Source organism: Lineus longissimus, chromosome 12 (genome assembly GCF_910592395.1).
Source record: "Lineus longissimus chromosome 12, tnLinLong1.2, whole genome shotgun sequence".
Classification (NCBI taxonomy): domain Eukaryota; kingdom Metazoa; phylum Nemertea; class Pilidiophora; order Heteronemertea; family Lineidae; genus Lineus; species Lineus longissimus.
This window is the reverse complement of record NC_088319.1, coordinates 5,468,048-5,493,514: the sequence shown is the minus strand read 5'-3', so window position 1 is coordinate 5,493,514 and position 25,467 is coordinate 5,468,048. Positions and strand designations below refer to the sequence as shown.

The 25,467-nt window shown below is 41.5% G+C and overlaps 1 protein-coding gene across 12 annotated transcripts in view; it reads right to left on the bottom strand.

The window, feature by feature from the left end:
* LOC135497359 (ankyrin-1-like) overlaps window positions 1-20,729 on the bottom strand; it is a 37,983-nt gene extending 17,254 nt beyond the window's left edge. For 4 of the 12 annotated variants that reach the window (XM_064787188.1, XM_064787198.1, XM_064787191.1 and 1 more), the window contains exons 1-4: window positions 19,073-19,196; window positions 14,964-15,063; window positions 3,357-3,431; window positions 221-274 (exon numbers count right to left, since the gene is read on the bottom strand). In XM_064787188.1, the coding sequence (XP_064643258.1) occupies window positions 221-274; window positions 3,357-3,431; window positions 14,964-15,029 (195 nt within the window). In that variant the 5' untranslated portion in view covers window positions 15,030-15,063; window positions 19,073-19,196. Of the gene's footprint in view, window positions 1-220; window positions 275-1,007; window positions 1,157-3,356; window positions 3,432-14,963; window positions 15,064-19,072; window positions 19,197-20,564 lie in introns of those variants that run through there. The other 8 variants (XM_064787192.1, XM_064787196.1, XM_064787199.1 and 5 more) reach the window with 6 other exon arrangements.
* Window positions 20,730-25,467: the final 4,738 nt, after the last annotated feature.

Below are 25,467 nucleotides of genomic sequence, written 5' to 3'. Positions count from 1 at the left end.
TTTTGATATTTGATATTTTGATGCAGTTGCATCCATCTTTTGCATTCCAATGGAATATTTCGTATCTGTGTTGGGGTCCAATCACATGTGCCAAGTTTGAAGGGCACTTTACTTCGAGATAGCCTATATCTGCAATGCATTTGCTGTACTAAATTGGGCTAGCAGTGGCTTTCCTCCGCTTGGTTTGGAATTGACTATTATAAGGATTATGGGCACTTACCTGAAAATGTGGCGTGGACGGAACAAGATGGACTTTGCCTTTTCTATCAGCAATCTGCAATTTTAAAACAATAACTAACGTTTCATGGCATCGGAATCAAAGTTCATGACAACGCACAGGGATATTGCCGACTCTAAATACTTATTGGCATGGGTATCCCTCACGACGGACGAACGTTTTGGCTTCTTAAGTTCCACAATTAAACCAATGGTAAAGGAAACTGCGTTGGAGAGTCATAAGTTATCGCCTTACGGGTAACTGTAATTCACAGTACGGTGCTGTATTGTAATTTGTAAATCTCGGTTTAATAAATATTTATGAGAACTTGACCACTTCACTCACTCCCATTGGATGGCGTATGGACACCACCAATCGCCAGCAAGGCTGTTTAAACAGGCGAATAAGAAAAATTAATCCGTCAAAAGGATCAATTTTAATGATAAATATAGCGCCAATCAATTCAAGTAAATAGTAATAGACATCAATGTTTAATGCCAGATATTTGCCATTACTTAATACTCTTGATAACACAGTTCAATTAATACTTATTTATGGGCTTAATATTAAACACTGTTATCCAACAATGTTGCAACTTTCAATTGGTATTCGAAAGCGTGTTCACATTTGGTCACATTTAGCCAAATAATTGTCTTATTATTATTGCCCTGAATTCTGAAATATTTTCTCAATTCATTTCGTTCTTCTGAATGTTTTGAATATGGATCACCAAGATAATTTTAGAAGTATTGGTGTAATTAATGAGAGGCAACTTGGCACTGATACTTACGGTAATTTCAAGTTTGGACACAATCGGCCATATTGTCACCGCGAAGTCGAACCGGTTTGATAAGGTTCGCAGGTTGCTGGGATCTCCCGGAGGTACCTGAGATTACCATCGCATACGAGCGATTGTCATCGCATGCACACCTGGACGCAAGGACTCAACGCGCCGCGTGCGAAATTTTTTTCTGCAGGATACTTCTGCCATAGTGTACATCTGACAGCCAATCAGAATTCAAGGCAAGCACGTGTCTTTGTTGACATCATCTTTCCACATGGCGCAATAATGTCAACAACGCCACGTGTTCTGATAATCTTGGAAAGAACAAGTTAGCAAATGGTTAGAGGAGTATATTAGCTAAAATATATTTATTTGCAGTATCTTAACATGTATTTTCATTGTCGAGTGGACTGTATTTATTGGACTTGTCTGTTAAAGGCGCACTGTGCTCGGCAAAATAGCCGAGGTTGAATGTTTATCTGTCAACCGTGTAACTAGTTCTGCTGTATATGCATAGGTGGCGCCACCATTCAATTTATTTTGTTTGCTTGTCAAAATGTGTTTTATACAATGGCCCTTCAACAATGTTCAAACTACCAAAATAGGCCTGATACCTTCAACAGCAGACATCGGATACACTGTCCCTTTAATAATTATCAACATTGGCAACACTGTCAGTGTCACTGCCCCTTAAAATTTCACAAATCGCGAGACATCGGATACACTGTCCCTTTAATAATTATCAACATTGGCAACACTGTCAGTGTCACTGCCCCTCAAAATTTCACAAATCAATGCATGCACTGCAATGTAGCGATCAGATCAGCTGATGCCTCTTTTGTACGCATAATATCATCAATTTTACAATGAATCTGTGCAATTCATTCCTAAACACTACGACACAAACCTTGAGTTGAGCATAATTGGGGTCAGACAATGAACTATTGTCACATTCACAGTTGAAGTGGCACTCGGCATGCGACTCGGTATCGTCCATTGTATTTGCATTATCATGCATAAATAAACAGTATGACGTCAAAGATCGCGCCAATTGTGATTGGCTGTCAGATGTACACTGTGGCAGAAGTATCCTGCAGAAAAAAAATTCGCGCGCCGCGTAGCGAAACATTTATAACGGGTCACCGTTGCCTTATTATGGACTTATAGCGCGATTGTGGGGTTGTAACTATTTTGCTGTATATTGTCACGAGGAAAGAAAAGCTCGCGACCTAACGTCAACCTATTGAGGTAAAGTGATAATTAGAAGGTATATAGTTCAGGAAATGCCAATAAATAATCATTCCTTATCGTCTTTTGTGAGCAATTTTAACTGTAAAACGTAAATGCCTACGTCACAGAGTCTCTGCAATGGTCATTTTTATCACAGTAGTATCGCACAGCCCGAATTTCTTCACTTATTAGTCTGGTGCAAGCCAGGCGTTCTTTGTACTAGACGTTTTCCACCACAATGAATCTTGGCCGAAGAAACCCTGCGCAAGATTACCTCGAGCTGGAGCTAAGAATATATTATGCTAATGAGCATACTTTCTCATTGAGTTTTCCCAGAATGGTGCATCGCGCGAAGCTACTTAGCCTAATACCATTAGGCCCCGCGTGGTGGTGCTGAGGCGGCCGCTGTAATCAAGAGAGTGGTTGAGTCACTCTACAAGCTACTCGGTCATAACAAATGACGGACCTTACCAAAATTGCTTACATTTTCGCATTGCTACAATGTAAGACCTGATACTGAAATCACATGTCTGTTGACTGTGCTTTAAGAGAGACTTGCATCATGCCTGGCATCATGCTGCTCTTAAAGCACAGTCAACAGACACCACTATACCCCTCACACTCAGAAACCACAGACGCCCACTCCTTCCTGCTCCCTTAATAATTCTGGATTCTAGGCAGTTACAACATACGCAAATGGTTTACATTATATGGACTAAGAAAATTGACTTCCAGGTTGCTCGATGATCACGCAAATTAACTGTACATGCTGCAGGCCTCGAATTCGTACATTCATGACATTACATGTGCTGATTTATATCTGTAGACCTATCCAGTGGTGTAAGTAGACTTTGACATGATTACCTGACATGTGTCATTCCTTGAATGGTGGGATGGGTTCGTTAGGATATTTTGTTCCATGTCAGACAATATTTCGTGCCCAGTTCAGTCATCAATGAATGCTCCCTATTCCGCTGAAAGCGGACCAATACGGTTTTTTTCAAGTAAGCCCTTCAACATTCCCATTGCAGAGTGATTGGTTTCAACATTGGTACCGCGTTGTACCGCGTAGTCGGGTGTGTGTCATATCATATTATCAACAAAGAACTTATGAACTCAACTTACCATTTCTTTACCACGAAACACTTCTCCAAGGGGTAAAGGATGGTCAGTGCGCCCGGTTTCTCTGAGGGCAGATGGCTGTGAGAGGGAAAGAATAACAAGGGTCACTCTAATGGTAACTTTTGTATGCCATCAAGTTCGTTTGCAAATGCAACATGAAATGGCCAGGGCCATTGTGCTCACCTCATGTGGAGGAAAGATGGATAAAGAGCATGGTCTTGTGTCATGTAGTGTTAGGTTTGATGTAGGTCCAAGCAATTACAATTTCCCCAAAATGGCCAATTTACAGTACATTCGACCTCTGTGACCTTGAAAAGTAGGTCAAATCAAAGAAGACCCGGGTGACACATTGAATGGTTGTTAGAATTAGATGTACCTATGATATAAAATTGGTGCCAATCGGGCAAGTCATTACTAGGAATAATGGCATTTTGAAGAATTTAGGATTTGGCCCCCTCCCTGGAGGCCAAACGGCAAATCAGATCGCACCAAACTTCGGTACCTGAGATCACCTGACCAAGGGGTACATGTGTACTTAATTTGTGATCAATAGTCATTGCAGTTAAGAAACGTGCCATAGTTACGGCCTGACGGCCAATTTACGCCATTTGACCTCTGTGACCTTGACAAGAAGGTCAAATTAAAAACCTGTGTGACATATACTGTATGGTGGTTAGATGTACCCATGATATCAAATTGGTGGCAATCGGGCAAGAAGTTAAGGAATAATCACATTTTTAAGGTTTTTGGATTTTGCCCCCTGGTGGTCAAGTGGTGAATCATATTGGACCAAACTTCGGTCCCTGAGATCACCTGACTAAGGGGTAAATGTGTACCAAATTTGGTATCAATAGTCATTGCAGTTTAGAAACGTGCCATCATTACATCCTAACGGCTAATTTACACCATTTGACCTCTGTGACCTTGAAAAGGAGGTCAAATCAAAAACCCGGAGGATATATGATGCACCTTTGCTAGAAGTACCTACCATATTTTTTTCAAAATTTCCCGACTACTATTAAGGGAGATATTGCATATTTTCACTTTTAACGTTTGGCCCCCTGGTGGCCAAACCATGAAACGAATCGGACCGAAACTTGGTCTCCCAGGTGTCATTACATAAGGGTACATGTGTACCAAGTTTCAACTCAATAGCTCTAACAGTTACGAAACGTGCCCTGCTAACGGACGACGGACGACGACGGACGACGACGACGACGACGACGACGACGACGACGACGACGACGACGACGACGACGACGGACGACGGACGCCACGGTATGGGATAAGCTCACCTCTGCTAAGAGGTGAGCTAAAAAGCAGTGTCGTATCGTCCGATTGTTCAACGAGGGAACGTTTGGTAGTAATGGACAATAGAGACTTTCGTCAAGTTCAAAATCTACGCCCACTGTGAAGTATACGTATTGTTGTTTGTGTGGTGTTTCATATCTTAAGCCCGCACCACACGGTGAAATTTGCGTGATGCAAGTGACACGCGTGCACGTTGCGACAGGCAAATTCTCACTGTGTGGGGTCGTTTTTTGCTGCGTATCTTCCTCGCGTGTCGAGACGCAGCCGATCTAGCATGTTTGATATTTTCTCGACACGCGAGGAAGTTAATCACCGTGTGGGGGCTACCTGCAGCAATGTTGCGCGAGTTCGACGAATCACAACAAGCAGATCGGTCACATGATTTATAGGTCAGTCACATGATACCAAAATGGCAGCGCCCGGGAACTGTCAAATCCTATGAGAAGTATTATGGACCAAGAAGACCAAATTGCCCTTATTCTCCTGCTGTTACTCCGTCGGAGGCGGCGGCGGAGGCGGCGCCGCGTGGACCGTAGTCTTTGGACAAGGCCATGGATTCAGAGAAGAGAGGATAAGGGGGCCTATGCAAATCTAATTGCTGAATTGCGGGAGGAGGACCCCATGAAGTATCGCCAGTTCCACAGAGCTGCCATTTTGGTATCATGTGACTGACCTATAAATCATGTGACCGATCTGCTTGTTGTGATTCGTCGAACTCGCGCAACATTGCTGCAGGTAGCCCCCACACGGTGATTAACTTCCTCGCGTGTCGAGAAAATATCAAACATGCTAGATCGGCTGCGTCTCGACTCGCGAGGGAAGATACGCAGCAAAAAACGACCCCACACAGTGAGAATTTGCCTGTCGCAACATGCACGCGTGTCACTTGCATCACGCAAATTTTCACCGTGTGGTGCAGGCTTTACTGAGTTCCCATGCGTTATATGCAATCGGGACACTGATGAACATGTAAACAATACTTGATTAAGAAATAATTCGGAAGAATACCCACCAAATTTACAGGCAATATTCAATGGCATGGTTAGAAAATGGCTTGCTGAAGCGAGCAATACCCCTCAGCCTATGTGAGGTGAATAATGATTTTGGGAAGAGAAGGGAAGTATAGGAGAGCATAGTGTTTTATATTATGGCTGATGTTATTTTGGGTTGAGTTACGTGGAGTGTCATTATTGGCTTTGCGGGTGTGGGGAAAAAGACAATGGATGGCGATAGTGTCTTGGAAATTTTAACAGATCATGTCAAGGCATCGAACAATGCATTTATCAATCAAATTTGGCCCCAACATCCCGGCTTTTAAATGTGAACTAAATGGGTGAACATTTATGAAAGAGACACTGAAAGTCGCACATCACAAACCTATTAAAAATTAAGCCCTCCTAGCTATCACCGTTAGTGTCAATATGACCAAAGTCTGTTTAGGCAAGCGCCCCCTATCTTGGCCATAAAGGGTTAGAATTTAAAAAATGAAAAAAACTCTCTGGCCGTTAATGTAAAAATGCCCAAAATCTGAAAATCACCTGCCACGCCCACTTTTAAGAGCGCTTCAGCTTGGATGTTCCCAATTTATGTCAACACAAAACATTTTCAAATTTCATAATCTGACACAAACTTTTTACCTCTGTGACCCTAAAAATAGGTCAAGGCCAAAACCTGTACGATATATTATGTCCCCTCATAAGAAGTAACCACCTTAAAAATCTCAGTGAGCTTTGATCAATATTTAGTGAGATATCACACTTTTTGTGTTTTCGCATGATGCCCTCTGGTGGCCAAACCAGTAACGTTTCAAGGTTGAATGTCAGTTTATGAGTTACTGTCACTTAGGGTACACATATACAGAGAATGGGATCAATAGCTTCAGTGGTAACAAAATGTGAATATTACATCTTGACCTCTGTGACAAAAAGAAGGTCAAGGTCAAAACCCATAAGAAACATTGGCATTTTTATGGTAGAGGTATCTGCCATAAAAATTTCAGGAAGTTGCAATCGAAATTGGTGGAGTTATTGCATTTTTTGTGTTTTCACATAGTGCCCCCTGGTGGCCAAACTGTAAATGAGAACATGCTAGATTTTCAATTCAAAATAACCAGTCATCTGTTCTTACTACCAAAAAAATTCAGCACGCTGTGACCAATAATAAGTGAGATATCGCACTTTTTGTGTTTTCGCATGACGCCCCCTGGTGGCCAAACCAGTAACGTTACAAGGCTGAATGTCGGTTCATGAGTTACTGTCACCTAGGGTACACACGTACAGAGACTGGGATCAATACCTTCAGTGGTTACGGAATGTGAACAATTCGTCATTTTACACGAACTTTGACCTCTGTGACCTTGAAGAGAAGGTCAAGGTCATAACCCGTACAACATATTATGTCCCCTCTCAAGAGGTATGTGCCGTAAAAATGTCAGCAAGCTGCGATCAAAATTGTTGGAATTATAGCATTTTTGTGTTTTCACATAATGCCACCTGGTGGCCAAACTATGAGTGAGATAACGCCAGATATTGAATTCAAATTTGCAAGTCCCCTGTTCATACAACCAACAAAAGTTCAGTGAGCTGTGTGTGACCAATATTAAGCGAGATGCGAGATCGATATCACACTTTTTGTGTTTTCCCTAACGCCCCCTGGTTGCCAAACCAGTAATGATATAAGGTTGAAAGTTGGTTTATGAGTTAATGTCACCTAGGGGTACACACGTACAGAGACTGGTATCAATAGCTTCCATGGTTACGAAATGTGTAACCTTGAAAAGAAGGTCAAGGTCAAAACCTGTTAGACGTATTATGTCTCCTCTCAAGAGGTATCTACAATAAAAATTTCATCAGGCTGCGACCAATATTAACTGAGATATCACACTTTTTATGTTTTCACATAACGCCCCCTGGTGGCCAAACCAGTACTGATATAAGGTCGCAACTTAGTTTACGAGTTACTGTCACCTAGGGGTACACACATACCAAGACTGGTATCAATAGCTTCAGTGGTTACGAAATGTGAACATTTCGTCACTTTACACGAACTTTGACCTCTGTGACCTTGAAAAGAAGGTCGAGGTCAAAACCCGTACAATATATTATGTCCCCTCTCAATAGGTATCTACAATGGTAGTTGATAACGCTTGGAATCAGTGAAACCTTGGAACCAGTGATAAACCTTGGAATCAGTCCTAAAAATGCATAAAAACATGAAATAATGCCATTGGAACCTAAAGTGGTTACGAATCAATATTTGGAGATTATTTTTACATGATCAGATCGGAATTTGACGGTAGTTTAGAAATCAGTCGCATGTCCGATTCAACAATCTATATTTTAGAACAACCCAGTCATACCTCGCCTCCAGTGTACATTACTGATCTCCCAAATATGGGCATTCACGTCACGACACGCCCACCACACACCCATAATATGGACCAATCAGCGCTCCGCTTACTACGCCACCACACGGGGCCTATTTGAGCTACGGAGCGGTGTGATCATACAGGGTGATACAGAGAAGATTGACTGCATCATGCAGTACCGGCTGGCACTTATCCGTACATCATCTTATACATGACAAGAAACGTAGATGAAGGTTTATTACCGAGGGTTTTGGAAGGGTTTGGAGATGAAAAATGTGAACAAATTCCTTCGCCGTGAGCGATTTCTTACATCTTCCAGTACGCATCGAGGGATGCAGAGATCTTTGTGACGTCACCAGTTCTAAGCGGTTTTTTTTATTCACGTGTGTGTTTGTCCTATGATCTCGTGCATCTAGTACCGAGCATAATACTTTATCGTCTATGGAATACAAAACAATCATAAAAACTAATTTTTGCTTCCATTGAAGAGAAATAAAATATTTTAACGACCACAGCGCATTGCCAATTGATGACGTCATCCTCCACATTAAAAATGTTAGCTTCTGAACTAACTGGCAAATTGCTATCAATAAAGTCAGCTGGGACGAGACTGTCACTTGGGAGGGTATAAATCGTGGAAGGAACGCACCCGATTTCCCGCGCTATTTGCACAGTGATTCCATGGTTTACATTGAATATTACAAGGTTTATCAGTGTTTCCAAGGTTTCACTAATTCCATACTTTATCAACTACCATCTACAATACAAATTTCAGCAAGATGCGATCAAAATTTGCGGAGTTATTGTATTTTTTGTGTCTTCACATATCGCCCCCTAGTAGCCAGTCCGTAAGTCAAAATGGGACGAAACCTTGACGAGGCACGCCTACCCACCAGGGGGAGTCTACATATGAAATATGAACTTCCTAGCCCAAGCCGTTACTGAGAACAGCTCCGGACAAACTTGGCAGCCGCCCGACCGCCCGCCCGCCCGCCAACGGGACGACAATACCCCTCTGCCCAATTCGGGCTGAGGGGTAAAAACGGTTTTGCACTCAAAACCTGCTTAAAAAGGAATAGGCGGCATTTAACTGCAGTATGTTTGTTCTTCTTCCGGTTCATCTGTAAGTAAACAATTTTTCTGAACATGTTCGATGCGTAGAAAAACGCGTCATTCGTTATTTTTAGTACGCACAAGTCCTGGCGCGAAAGACCTTTTCCGCCACATTAGTGCACTAAACATCCGAGTTCACGTCACCCCGCTATAACGACGCAACGTCATTTCCATTATCGTCGCAGTAGCGGGGTAATCGAGCGCCAGTAGCGTGACGTCGTGGTGTAGATTTTTGTCTTCGGGCAGAACGTCACCGTGCATCGATCTGCACAAAAAATATGTCTCCACGGAAACCTCACTCGGGTCTAGTCGGAACCAAATTCGGAAACTCATCACGGTGTTATTTTAGTCAGTTTTTGAATTTTTCCATTTTATGTGTTATTCAATGATGGGAACTGCGACTGTGGACTGTGCAGCCGACAGCTTGGTAATAATGCCCTTATCAATACCAATGATCCTTTAACACATGATGCAGGACCTAGACACGCCTGAGTACTGCACAAAATGGGTTCTAGTTTGTTATGAAACAGAAATCAAAAAAGTTCTGGTCTTGTCAGCAAACTAATCAAAGGCCTCCCAAAAAGTCAGAAGAAACGTCAAAACGCCATGCCGCGTTTGTCCTTTTCTGACCATCACCAGGACATCGGAATGTTGCAGGCATGAACGAGTCAACGCGAGGTTGCAGCACACTTTCAGTGTCATCGAACCGGTGAGAAGATAAGAGTGCGAAATGATGTAAAGGACCGACCACAATCCGACCGTCCACGTGTAACTAACTATACGCCACAGCCAGAAGTATTAGGGTAGCAGGAAGGGTTGGGCGTTTGTGGTTTCTGAGTCTGAGGGGGTTGGTGTCTGTTGACTGTGCTTTAAGAGAGACTAGGCATGGCGCCAGTCTCTCTTAAAGCACAGTCAACAGGCATTTGGTCTCAGTATTTGGGTTTTGATTGCCATGACTGTACCCCTGTAAAAGTCAGAGGAGGAGAAGTTTGGAATGATGAAAGCATTGAAGAAGAAGAAATGTTATTATATATTGAGGAAAGCAAAATTTATTATGAGACTAGAAGGCAGTGTCCTGACTTGATTATTTTGAAAATGGCAGTCTGAACACATTAAAAGGTGGAACATGGCATTTTATCGACTTTGAAGTGTTCCGCAGTTAAAGGGAGACTATAGGCAGCAGCTAGGTAGGCAAGATAATGTCATACAAATTTGCCAATAGGGGTCAGTCATATCTCTAGGCATGGCGCCAGTCTCTCTTAAAGCACAGTCAACAGGCATTTGGTCTTAGTATTTGGGTACAGAATCAAGGCAGCTCAGAGAGCAATGATTGAACGATGCTGTGGACAAGTCCAAGGATACTGCATCAGTCACGACCAACTTCTCATCAGAAAGCGTCACCACCAGCATATTCAATGTTCAGTTCCAACCTGTACCAGTCCAATGCACGCCTGTCATGGTCAGCAGTGGTCAGCTTAGCGCGATATGGAACATTCTTCCGAAACTCAAGCGAGGGAAGTCTGCTCATTAGCCTATCTCGCGCACTGCTCCTTGTCAAACATCGTAGTGAAATCGTGGTACAGTGGGGCGTCCTCGAGGATTGCAGCTGGTCGGACAGACGTGAGGTGGAATGTGGGCGGCTGCACTTCTTCGTTGATGTGCGATGGCAGATAGCACAGTTGTTGCGTTGCATGACAGCTGAAAGTGAATGTGATATCATAGAACTGAGGCGTTTGCAATGAGACTATAGGTGAAGTAGAAGCAAGGAGTGAAATGGGCCATCTTCCAGTGACTAATATACAGAGTAAGGGCACTGGGTGTTGTTAGATTCAGCATTGAATGTATTCCTCGTACAAGCGTGAATAGTGTGGACATACAGTGAGAGGTGAGAGACCCCTATTGACTACTTCTTGTAACTTTATCTTGGATATTATATTAGTATTGAACTTCTAGCCATGGATTATGAAGAAATTGAAGTTGTAGGCATGGAATATGAAAAATTATTCAACGTTGAAAGACATTATTCCACGAGGCTTTGCCGTGATCGCAAAGGACGCGACGCGATTGGTTCACATGCTAATGAGGTATGATAATGATAATTACCTCTATAATGCTACTTGGATAGCGACTGTGTCGTTGATTGCAACAGTGGTCTATGTCAATGTGTGCCTGTAATGTCAATGAAGTATGATGAGGTGATGACGATAGTGCAATTGACTAGGTGGCGCATTTTAGAATCAGCAGTGAGCACTGTGTGTAACATGGTGGAGGCAGCGGAGATAATAACTGTGTCGAAAGTATTGTTATAGGGCCTTCCCTAGGCCCATGGGGTTAAATTTACAATCCACGATTGAAAAGATGTAGTTTGATCGCATTCAACTATAAATCCATTGAACAGTTGTGTTCCTTGGCTTTAGTCAACCGATGACCTTTTGTTGGGCCATGATCGGGGATTGTAAACTGTAAATGTAATATGGACTGGGAGACGGGGGAAACACAAGTGAAATAGACCAAAACAAGCGATTTTGGGGCTTTGGTTTAGACGCATGCCCCACATGCGCCATGCGGGATTATACGGTTCATGTGAACTTGTTGACATCTACATGATCTAGTGCCGTTATTGGTCATCATGGTAGGCCTAATCATCATGGCAATATGTTTCAGGAAAAGCTCGGAGTAAAATGAACTGCCGATGAATAATGATGTTGTTCATGTTTACCATGTTAACTATACATAGCCATAGGGTATGCACTGGCCAGTGCACTTTCTGCACGTCGTCATGGTCATGTTACATGTACGTGATACCTTGCATATTTTGTTTTTTGAATGCGCATGCTTTTTGGGCAAAATCACTTGTACCAACACTAATGAATAATGTCTTCTTATCCCTATGACTCCATACACAGTGAGGGCATTGTCCCATTCTCATCAAATGGTAACTTATTGTACCGTATTAGGGTGGAAGTTGGGGAGCAGATACCTACCGCTGCACGCCTGTCATAATCAGCAGTGATGAGCTTAGCGCGATATGGAACATTCTTCAGAAACTCAAGCGAGGGAAGTCTGCTCATTAGCATATCTCGCGCACTGCTCCTTATTGTCAAACATCGTAGTGAAATCGTAATGGAAAACGTCTGGCTTTGCGCCAGACGTTGAGACTAATAAGTGAAGAACTAGTAGGTAAAGAACTTCTACTTGCGCGAGACTGCTCTGATAAAATTATCATTGCAGAGACTACGGTGACGTACACATATATTTTTTACAATCAAAAATGCCCTCAAAAGACGACATGGAATGATTATTTTATTGATATTTCCTACTATATACCTTCCAATTATCACTTTATACAAATAGATCGGCGTTAGGTCGCATGCTTTTCTTTCCTGGTGACACTATAAAGCAAAACAGTTGCAACCCCGTAAATGCGCTATAAGTCCAATAATAAGTGACGGTGACCCGTTATAAATGTTTCGCCAGCTTCGCTTTTTTGCCGCTACGCGGCGCGTTGGGCCCTTGCGTCAAGATCACTGGATTCACGTGACGAGGAAAAGACGTCTCAAAGCAACTGACGCGGCTTACTGGACTTTGCGCAATATTTCGCCAAAAAAGTATTCTACGCAACGGTCCCTAGGTGACTTTTCCTATTCATAATACACAGCCTGTCCATCCTAGATCGTGGTTACATGGGGAGTAATCGTTGTGTAAAATTAAGCCAAACGCAAAGACAGTTAACCCGGGTACCACTATGTTTACGATGCGAACAAGCCGTGTAAGTCATTATCAGCATTTTTTTCATTGAACATTTGCGGGTACAGCGTCACAGGGAGCAGCATTGAACGGTAAACAGGTTCACATCATATTCAGACAACGGCTTGTAACGGCCATACAGGAAACGATTCGTATCAAAACCGACGATCACAACTATTCGCTTGCTGAGAGTATACATTACGCGCATACATTACATTCAGACATTTGAGCTTCCAAGCTTTGAGAAATAACAGGTCATGTGCGAATTTGGCATGTACTTTTGGTAATTTACGTGAGTACATTTTCAACCCCGAAAAGTGTGAAGTGAAGTTATGCTTTTATTTAGTAAAAATCGGTAGGCATGTCCAACAAGACATGTGTCTCAGCTGCCTGGGTGGGTGTGGGTCATCACTCAAAAGTCGTTCTCTGCAATGCATGCAAGCACTGCATGTGTGTTTGATTTGTGTATACAATGTACGTTAACCTCTCTACTTCAAATGAATTAACCTCATAAGGGTTTGATTAATTAATTAAAAACACGTATTTATAATGGAAAACACATCCATACTGGTGACTGACACCATGTATCGAACTTGACGTACCGGGGTAAAACATAATGGTCGCTCCCCCATTTCGCTCGTTTCGTTTCGTTGCGCAAAGTCCAGTAAGCCAACTGACGCTGCCGGAGTGATACCTGTCAACAGACGCTGCTAATGGCAGTGTCTAGCAGGCGTCTTGGGGGGGGGGGGGGGAGAAAACGTGAATATGTTTGGTCTTTATCGAGTCTTCATCGTACAAAATGACAAATGAACAAAGGACTGATCTAAAAAGATAACCCGGAAAGATTGTCAAACTCAGATCAAGTGAGCCACAAATCGACAGTCCAAAGCGGAGAATAGCAGTTTACTCACAAAATCGTGGCCCAAATAATCCCCTTTTCTACATTTTCTCGGTATTAAAGCCTCAAATCCCGGTCTCCGACACGGCACGTCAGTCAGGTCTTCAAAAGTTCATCGGCAAAAGCATAGCATTTCGCGCGTACATGTCGCATGTAGCATGTGGAGGGTACACAAGGGGAGGCCTCATCCAGACTCCACTTACAGACACATTCACCCAATGAAAATCCGCAGGCGGTTTCATAAGATAGAGCTACGCCCATGGCGCCCCACCCTTCGACCAATTTTTGACCAAACGCCGCCGTCAAGCAGGACACATGTAGGGCTTTCTATTCGATGATGGCGATTCGTTTTGAACATAATGCTGATGTACTTCTCCCCAGTTCTCAATCCCATTAAGCATGTTTGGGATTAGATGGATCGCTGATAATCTGATCTGCCTCACCGGCCGACAAACCTGCAGCAGCTTGGAAGCGATGTCATTCAGGTGAGGAATGGCATCCCTGGTGTGGAACGACATCCCACGTGCATGTCTTTCACAAGCATGTCATTGGCTCATTGAGGCAAAGATGCACAACATTGATTAATACACAAGAGGAACACACCCGACTTTAATATTGGTAAGTCTATTTTCAGCAACCTCTGAGAACACCAAGAAGACTTTTTGAAGATTTTCACTTTCGGTTAACCATTTGACCAGCTTTTTAGACTTTCAATAACAATTTATTACGGCGTGTCATCTGCCATATGGCTGAAAAAATATAGCGATTTTTACCGAGCACAGTTTCTTTTGCTGGAGAATATATAAATAACCGTTGTCGCGAGGTGCAGCATACATAGTAGTGTCGAAAAGGCCCAATTGGTGAATTTCACCAAAATGTGGAGATAGTGCCTTTTACAATCGCACAGATATAATGCCAGTGAGTGAGACAATATTATTCCCCCGATTGTCCTGGATTTTTTTCATGATTTCTTGCTCTACTGTGCTAATTTTTGATAAGACATTTGTTAGACGGATAGTATGTTATCTTTTAACGGCATTGTTACCTATGAAGAAAATGATATTGGTCAACGTTCATTTATAATGCTGCTTGTTGACCTGACCAATTACATCGTGTATTTGCTGAGAGCCCATGTAATACATATAATTGGAAAATGAGAATGCATATCACCAACTTTAAGTATCTTTCGTTGCCCTTGCGTGTCCCTCCTTGACACGATTGACTTTTCGGGGCTCGCCATGCCGGTAATGGTCCGGAAGATGGAGATATGTCACCTGGAGAAATAGAAAATTGAGAATGTAGACTAGCCCAACCGCCGCACATATGTTTCTTGAGATGGACGCTTCCTGACGGTTGAGACTAACCGACATACCGGTACTGAAATATAATATAACTAAAAAAAAACAATTACACGTACATTTGACTTCAACTGAATGAATTGAAGATCATGCCTTGTGTAAGAAGTCGTTCAGGTGCCATTGTTGCCATTGCTATAGAGTATGGGCAAAAACACTATGAGATTTATGGAAAACGCCGCACAAGGACAGCCAATCAAAGTGCTTATCCAGACAACTTTATGGTATTACACATCCGACCTTAAGTGAGAAGGTTGCGTTGATGTCAAAATGTGTCGCTAGTTTTATGCTCACAAAAATAGTGCTTGGCACCCAGCACTGGCATCGTCAATCACCTAAACTCTAAATTACTCAGCGCCTATATATCGCCGTTGTACGTGTAAACGGGTACATAAGATTGAGACCACAATCGGTTTGGAATCAGGGCGGATCCGACCGAATCCGAATGCGGTTTTTGGCTGTGCGTGTAAACGGCCCTATAAACTCACGTTCATCGACTTTAATGCGTCTTCAACCATTTTCTTAGAAATAAGTGCTGTTATCAAAGGCCTCCTACGCCGTTCGTTTTGAATTTTGAATTTGTAATTGAATTTAAAAATGCCCAATTGCAAAAATACATTCTAAATATAAATTTCAGCATTGCCGGTGTGTTGACTGATATACAAATACTACGAATACCAAGTTTAAACAAGTTCGTATTCACAATAACTGCACTACGGCATTGTGTATTAGTGGATTTCTATTGAATTGGACCACAAGTAATTACGAACGGTGTACCCCTTTAAGGTCTGAATCCACAACATCTGTTTACCGCCCGTTTCACAATCAAAATAAATCAATAGCCGGTAATGCACGGTTTCTCGCACCGCAGCAGTAGTCGAAACAACGAAACATCATAAAAATATGCAATTTTTTCAGCAAATGTATCATAGGCATGTACCATGTAAGCTAAAATTCAAAATAAATTTTAAAGTGCAGTGTAATGCATTATGAAAGGTCCACACCTAAAAAGAGGCAGATGCTCACAAGAAAGGGACACCAGAGCCCGAGGTTGTCAAAGGCCCATCCAAGAAGAAGTCGAGGAAGACGCCCCAGCCAGGTGACCGTTCATATTCAAGTATGAATGAGAGAACAGCCGCCTCAGTGAGCACTCCCACAGTAGCACGGTATGCATCTTCATTAGTATTAGATTACTATTTTCAAATTTTCAAAATACATCGGCCTAATGACAGTGTTGCCTAACCCTGAAGAAAACAATCTTGATTATATATCACAGTGCTCATGTTGGTCGAGAAATGTGGATGAAATGCTTGAATTAAATTGATATTGGCTGGACGCCTTTTGAGATACAGAACTCTGATTTTTTAGAAAACATCTTAACGATGGTATTCTGGTGATATTTGGACATTGCCTATTTTGACACATCATTTTACTTTGTCATGAACCTAAATTTATCACGCCCATCATAAAGCTAAATCTAGAACGATGTAAAGAACAGTCATGATTTATTTATTAGCAAATCTAATTGACATAGACTAGATATCTTAGTAGTTATAAACCTTTTAACCTCAGATCGGTGCGTTTTCTTTGTCTACCCGATATTTCTAAGAGTGAAAATGGGCCAAAATATACAAACCTCACTCGTGGTTTGTAAAGAATGATTCAACCAATAATCCGTTTTATATTCTTTATAAATTGGTAAAATGTCCAAAGCTAAGCCGACAATTTTACCTTGTTGTGTTTTATTATCTCCATGGACTAGTTTTTCAGAATGTTTTATAAAAAACATCACATCAGGCGATTCAACGTACCATTTCCGAGTAAGGTTTCAACGAATCCTATGATAATGAGCCTTCTTTGTTAGTCTACCGCTTTACATGAATACGAAAATCGATCGACCACGATTGTATTCGTCGGAATTCCCTTGTGTAGGCGTCTCTAAATAAGCCGTACCTGACACTGGCCAATGCATTTCTAATGCTTAACTGTAATAAAATTCATATATATTCACTGTACCACTCTTTTTTTATAGTATGAGTAACATGATAAAGTTCATGCTAGTCTATTCGACCATCCCTGACGATCAACATCATACACTCCTTGAGAATATAAGGAATCAAAAAGCGCCTCATTTTCTACACCTTAATTCAGCCATACATATTGAAAACCTAAAGTACTAAATATTTTTCGAATGTCAGAGGACCAATTTTTTTAACCACTTTCTAAATCCTGGGCTTACATTTGGTAGGCTAGTTTTTCATGTCTATCTGACGGCATTCTTAGCACTCTAATTCAATACTTTAATTATACAATTATTTTTTTGGAAGAGGATATGTACACAGCATGCTGTGTCTGCACAGACAATAGTTTTATGTTCACAGCGTTTGTTATTAATTTTCATTAGGCTCAATATAAAGCCCAGCCTCCGATTTTATGCTACCTGCTGTGAATCCTAGAAACATTTTCTCTTGAATACACAACATGCTGTGTATACAATGTACAGGCACGCGCATTGTCTAGAGTACACAGCAGACTTCACTGGCTGGAGAAAACTGTTTTGGTCATATGGCACACATGCCATCCAGCGGGGAGTTCTTCCACCGCCACCGCCATCGCCATTTTTTCTCCATCTGACGTCATTGATGACGCGGTTATGTTTATTCGCATCTGCTGTGCATGCAACCAACTTGTTCCTGCGTACACAGCAGGCTGCTGTGTACATAGCCACTTCGTTTTTTTATTTTTCAAATGCATTCTTGGTCCTTGCGTTGATCCCACCCGAAAACACAAAGAAAAAAAAACACTCTGCAGTGTTTTGGTCACTAAAGTATCCTCCGAAATGTGCTTTCTCTGACAATCGTTAGTGTTTTCTCCGCATCATTTTGGGCTGTTTTTTTTCGAGTTTGATTTTTATGTATTGATCTTGGGTTCGCGACCAAAAATAATTTTCTAATTTTAATAACCACGACTAAGAAATAATTCGCTTGTATGTCTTTGTGTACATTGACGTAGGGCAGTGGATATAAGACATTTTCGGCGCCGTACGGTTTAAAGTTCTCCAACAATCTGGGTGAAATCATCATATTTTTTGGTGCCCATCTACTCGTGAGAAATACCCTGAAACAAATATTGCCTACACTCTTAAAAAACCTTAATTTTTCAGCCAACACAAATATGCACCCCATACAGGTTTTTTCTCGAAAATGATAACCCCCCAAATGGTTTTTGTCGGCCGAAAAGGAATTAAAGGTTTTAAAAAAGCTCAAACACCTTTATTTCTAAGAGTGTATCCATAGGACTCCCAAATAACAGTTTTTAATTTCTGAACTGACAATTCTGAAACCTAAAATCCATGACGAGCTGGCATGGACATGATGAAGGTCACATTGCGTAGCTCTGATATTGGACTTCTTGACAGACTCTTTTGAATTTGACAATACTCACATAATTTGCACCGATCTCTTAGATATATTGCAGACTTGTTGATGATACCCTAGGGTTACTCTGTACAATTTTTAAATGAATTCAGTTAATATGTTGTCGCTGAGAAAATACTTGTCAAAAAGCGGTTCACTTTTTGGGAGACACCCGATATATATTACTTTATTTTAAGACTTGGTGAAAAAGGAACGTTTTCAAGCACATGTATCAAAAAACCGTAGCGAAGAATAAGTGAAAACCTACTTGTAAAAAAGGATTTTTGAGCCTTTGAAAAACCTTCTTTTTTTCAAGGCAAAAGAAATATGCACCCCTTAGAGGTTTTTCGGTAAAATGAAAAAGCGGTTTTTGAGATTCTTTTTTTTTCTTTTTGCTAAAGGACCCCTAGGGGGTGCATGCAGAGCCTGTATATATTTGTGTTGGCTAAAAACTCTAAATCTTATTTCAAAAGCTCAGAAACCTTTATGTTAAAGAGTATAGCAAAACTTACAGTCGGATTTCGATTTAGAAGCTTTCGCCCGTTTATACATTGTTTACATCCCCCATCGCGATATTTGCTAGTAAAAATGTCTGTTTAGAACAATTTCAACAGCACTGTGCAATTTCAATCAAAATGGCTGCCATTGCAAAATACCATTTCCTGGTAATGATTCGGCGAATCCGATGTTTTGTCAGGCGTATATTTATAGCATTTTAATGAGTCAAAACAAGATTGAGGTTATGATTTATTCATCTATACATACATGTCTATGCTACGCAACAACTTAATCATGGTTCCTAGCCCATCTATGACGTTCATTTTTTACGTATATACCTGATCTATAGGTCTTCTATTTGAAAGTTGGAAAGAGCCTAGCAACACAATTACCTTGGAATAAGTATGTCGTTCATTACTATGACAATACAGAGTTTCTCGTGGATTTTGGAAGTAAATGCTTTCCTGTTCATTTACAAAACATAAATTTGATTCCGATATTTATCAATACTAGAAAATTCAAACTAAATCTAAAAACAACACAATTATATTCGCAAACATCATTTCGTCAGCCACATTTGCTGGCCCTGAAATTAATATGACTTTCATAATCATTTTACATATGGTGGCTATATAAGCCCTCTTTATACTACACTAGTGTTCATATTTACGAATGTCAATTTCAATAGCAGAGTTCTTGGCATCTCTAAGGAAGATGCTATATATCAGTTCATCATGAGCGATGCCAATTTCACAACATGGTTTTTTCAGCAGGCCAGATTTTGTTTTCAATTCGACAACACGCACAATGCCATCGTTACCAGGATATGTTTTTGTAACGCGTCCCAACAGTCAATTCCCACGTGATTGGCCATGATCTTCCACCAGAACCAAATCATCCACCTTTATTGGAAACCCATTTGATTTCGACCACTGTTTTTTGCTCATTCAACGTGGGCAAGTATTCCCTCGACCAACGCTTCGAAATATGCTCAACGAAAATTTGCGATTGGCGCCCGGGGCGTCTACTGGAAACTTCCCGGTTATAAAAAAACATATGGCTGTAGATTCGAGTTAGCGCGACCCAACAGGAAATGATTCGGCGTGAGTTACACAGTCACATGCACATGATTCGGTGAATGATTTCTATTTCAGCATACCAATCGAAATTCCCGGTTGTCGAAATCGATGAAACGTTCTTACGAAAGGATTCGACGAATGCCGACTGTATTTAGTTCTTGCCTAAATGCAAAAACATTCTCCCTCTCAGGAAAATATTCAGAAAAATACACAATCTTTATGCTCAGAAGTTTTAGGGACAGCGCAGTGCCATTATGAAGACCCTAAATATCTATTTTATGACTTTTTCAATCCGGCGTTCACTTATACATACAGTAATATGAAATGAACTTTATACGCGTCTCCCGTCGTTTGCTGGCTTACACGCCATTTTGGAACGGATCGTTAGAATGTTTATTAAATTGATGAGGCTTTATTCTAACCTTACCTGTCTTTGAAAGGAGCAGGAATATGGATTGTTCTTTGACGAATGCTATATATGTTACAATGCGAAATCAAAATCAAAAAAGCGAAATCATGTACCTATAAGTCCTGAAGGGAGCCCAATCCCCAATAGATGACTATTGCGTGATTCCGTATACGAGAATGTTGTACAACACAAGAACTTTACACGTAAATTGGCCTGCTACCTCGTTCCCATGGCACACAGTAAAACTATGGTGGCACTACACAATGCCACGTCAAATAGGCCCCCCGGCAACCGACACAAGGCAGTGTTTCTTTTACTGCTGAGGCCAAATCACACATCAAAGGCACCATAATATATACTTTTCTAGGTTCGTATAAACCCAGAGAAAACGGTAACGGCATTTTAATTGCAGTTAGATGTAACGATAGGTGGCGCCACCTTTAAAACCACTCGGATCCTGAAAATGGTAATGATTTACCGAGAAATGGCATGGTGTGTGCGATCTTGAAACGGGCCTAAATCGGTTCAAAGTGTAAGATTTGGGAATGACATTATAACACCAGCAGCAAGCCAGATGTATGTATAAAATTTATTTATTTGATCTGGTTGACCGAGGTTGAACGATCGCGTTACCGGGGTGGTCGCATTAATGAAAGTTGAAAATCTGGGGACGAAATGCATGATTAGGTTTCCCGCCAAAATTGCTGACCGTGTGTGTATGCTGCAGCCGTAGCAACGCCGCCTGACTCAGATTCTTCTCTTCTTTCTGTTTGCATGAGTTACAAGAGCAGTTTGTCGATAGTACGGGTTTATTAGATGTTTCATTTTGAGTTCTGACAATTTTTTGTTCTTGTAAATCGGCCAACATTTGAGTATGAATATTTGCCCGTCGCATTATCGCGGGCCGCGCACAAAACTTTGTCAATTTGCTATTACTTGTCCGTTGACGGCATCATGTAAAATTGGGATTTATTTGCTCTGTTAGCATGGCGTCGCGTATTGCATACTATCATTGCGAATAAAAACATATCCTACGTTTTGTTTTCATTTGTAATTTGATGAATACAGTTGTTCTCACATTTGCTAAATTGCAACCGAAAGTTCACACTTCATTTGATTTATTGAAAGCAATTACTGCTAATTATCCCACCATCACCAAATTAAGTTTCAATCAGCGGTGCTCTTGATGTCAGCTTTGAGACCACTGACACGTGTGAAGATATGAGAAGTGTTTTCAAGTTTTTTCAGTCGAAATCATGGCACAGATTGGGATAAGTTACCGCAGACTGCAATGGAAGCCGGAACCGTGTTTAGTTTCAAGAATTCGATCAACGAACAAACCCGCATTAGCTAGGCACTCGCTCATCAACGCCATACTCCAGCTGGAGGTTTGTCGATTTTAAGAACCAGAACCAGAACCAGAACTAGAACCAGAAGTACGCAAAGCTATATGAGGCCGTCAAAGAAGAGTTCTTACCAGTGAGTATGAACCTCCTGTAAATTAAAGAAGCTATTTACTAGTTTTAACATTTGGTATTGGTTAAACTTGATTTAAAATCACATCGAGAACATGTTACAGTTGGACATAAGTAATTGTGATCTACATGTTTAGGCGAGTTCCGTGGGTTGTCGCGTTGTGCACTAGATCAATGCAGTGTATAAAGGAATACTTGACTTGCCAATCTCAGCTCGACGCCGAACTGCAGCGCCACTCGCGGACAAAGATAGAACAACTCGACATTTTTTTCACCGGTTTTCTTGCTGCACATGCGTACCAGCGTCATCTTTTGTTGATTTCCGCTGGTACGCATGCGCAGCGAGAAAACCGGTGAAAAAAATGTCGAGTTGTTCTATCTTTGTCCGCGAGTGGCGCTGCAGTTCGGCGTCGAGCTGAGTTTGGCAAGTCAAGTATTGAACGAGGTTTTCAAAGGAAATATAATATATGGTGCTGCTCCCCAATTTTGAGTCATCCCCAATTTCGCGAAAACCCGTTTTTTCCCGTTTTCTCGCGTGTCACTTCGTTTCCAGAGAAGAAATTTTCTGATTTTTGATTTTCATTTCGTTCCGCAAAGAAAGCGCCCAAAATGCGTCCTAAACAGGCAAGCAATTCTCTAATTACGTTCAAAACACTGGGTCAATACCTTGGCGATCATGCACTACACAGAAACACAACAATCAGTCGCGCATGCGCAATACCCGCGAAAATGGGGGGAGCCGCTTCGGATTTGTTTTGGTCTGCATCGATCTTTCAGTGAGCGATTTCAAGATTAATTCACGCTTAAAACATCCACGCAGCACCCCAGATATTTCGTTATTGATCTCAAATTTCGTAATAAATAAACTTTTGCGTGTATGGAATCGCTGGAAGCTAGTAAATCTGCACTTAGTGATAAGACCCGCGAAAACTGGCTCCTACATGATACTATATCCTATACTATACGGGTTTAACATTCATGAAAGAGAGTGAAGTCAACAGGTGGTTGGCTAAGTGTGATATGACATACTATCAAAATCAGGTGAACTTTGCCGTTTACTGTGCCACAACGTTGACTGGACTTCCGGATGTGACAGAGGTAACAATACCGCCTGTCAAATCCATCTACCAATTTCATGTTTACTATCAAGTTAGGAAGGTACTTAAGCAAATGGAAGTATCATTACCCATGTATGATTTATTTAACTCTGCTTATAATCACTACCACGTCATGTTCCTATTAAGGATATTGTTACTCCTGTCACTATTAAAAATGACCATGAAACACATAATACAATTACGTTCATGCTGTATGCAGTGGCTGGGGCATTTATTGTCTTTCTGATTAGATAATTTCTGATTAGATAATTTCAGAAATAATAAATCTGGCTGAGGGAGAAGAAGGGTTTTAAATGGGGGAAATGGATGGTCTTAGACCAACTGATACTAGTGACGAAAGTTATGGTACTGGTATTTTAAAAAGACTTCGTGATGATGATGATACAAGCTACAATAATAATCTAGGTGTTGAAAGTAATTTAACTACCGCAAGTTCATTTATTGACACACCAGAAAGAGCAAGATGTATTACACCAGAACTGATGAAAAAAGAATCAAAATACAAAACTATTGAGGATAAACTCGAAAAAGTATTGATTAAATCAAATTGGAAATTTGTTACTAATACTAGAGGCCTGGCGGCCTGAACAGCTACGCTGGCGGAATTTAATAGCAAGGAATGAGATGAATGGCAAGAAAATGAAGCAAGTAGTATATGCGAGTACCAGATTGTAGGTTTATGGTCGATAGGGAGACCTATGTGGACAGACTAGATGGAATCAAGCTTAGACCAATTGGGCCAAATTCATGAAGGGCGTTCAGCTTAAAACAGCGTTTAACTACTGAATAGACAGATTCAGGTCCTTTTCTGCGTTTCATTACACAACGTCTGAGGACAATGCAGATGTCATAGAGTTTGGGTCATTTCATGTGACAATATATGAAGATGCCAAGCAACCAAAACTGATGGTTCAAGGCACGGCGTATGTGCTTTGGTTTATCGATCACTTCAGTCACATACTCGCATACCTGATGAAAGGGACAAAGTTACCAGATACAGTTCTGAATAAAGTGTTTTCCTGCAAGATCTGCGATGGTCTTGAAGCGCGCATACCGGATAATCCAAACATGCTTGTTTGCGATGTATGTAGTCAGTGGGTTCATTTCGGTTGCTCGGGCCTGAAGATATCCACAGTCAAAACATATCTTCGAAATGATGCCAAGTTCAAGTGTCCAATATGCAAAGGAAAGAGCATGCCAAATGAGGGCAGGCGAGATAGTAAAGGTAACGCGAATGAACAGAGCATTTCCAAGGATGGTATGCAGGGAAAAGAAAATGCGATAAAGGACCAGCCTGAGGGTACAATCGTTACAGGCACGAACTTACCAGAAATGTCAAAGGCGAGTGTGGTCAGTAGTAAGTCTGTGGACGCCAAGTTCCTTGAGGCGTTGCAGAACGTAGGGGCGTCCCTGGAGACTCTCAGGAACAGAGTGAATAGGTTGGAAGGTACTATCGTACAGACTCTTGACAATCAATTCAGAGAAATAAATGGGTTGAAAATTTAAGCTTTAGAGAGCCAGTTGGCAGAGTCGAAGAAAGAACTGAACAGAGAGTTAAAAAAGGAAAGTGAGGCAAAGGCAGAACTTGAAAACGAAATGAGAGCTCAAAAGGCTGAAATGAACAAACTAAAAACGAGTGAGGGTTCGGTAGAGGAGAGGGCAACTAACCTTGTTCTACAGGAGGAAGTTGACAAGTGAAAGAACCAGACTCGCATTATTTCCGGGGAGAATCAGTAACTGAGAACCCAGTTCGGTAACATGAACGCTCAAATTGAAGGCGGGAATGCGGTCCTGGCGGTATGTCGAGATGAACTGTTAGGAGCACGACAGGAAATAAAAGAGTTAAAAGACAAGAGTGACGTTGATCGAGGTGAAATAGGTGAACTGAACCGTCAGTTACAGGCAGCTTGGGAGTCGGGCACTGGTGGTTTCCAGCAATACTCAAAGCCAAAGGAATGGAGGGCAGGAGAAAAGCAGGACGAGAGGAGAATGGAACGTCAGTCTTTCGCGCAAAGTATAGGTGGCGACGCTGACAGACAGCTCTCCAGGTCAGGGTATAATAGGTAGTAAGTTGGCGGTGCGCAGAGGGATGAGGGTAGATCTGAAGGCTACATCTGGTACCAGGGTAGAGTACATTGAGAGACAGCTATCGGAGGCAGACAGGAACGTACCGGTAAAGTCAATAACCATCCTGGCTGGCACAAATAACCTCAAAAGGTTGGAACCAATAGTCGAAATTGAGGAGAAAGTTGAGAAAATGTTGGACAGTGCAAGAAAGAACTACCAGGGTATTCCAATAAACATGTGTGCTCTACCACCCCGTTTCGA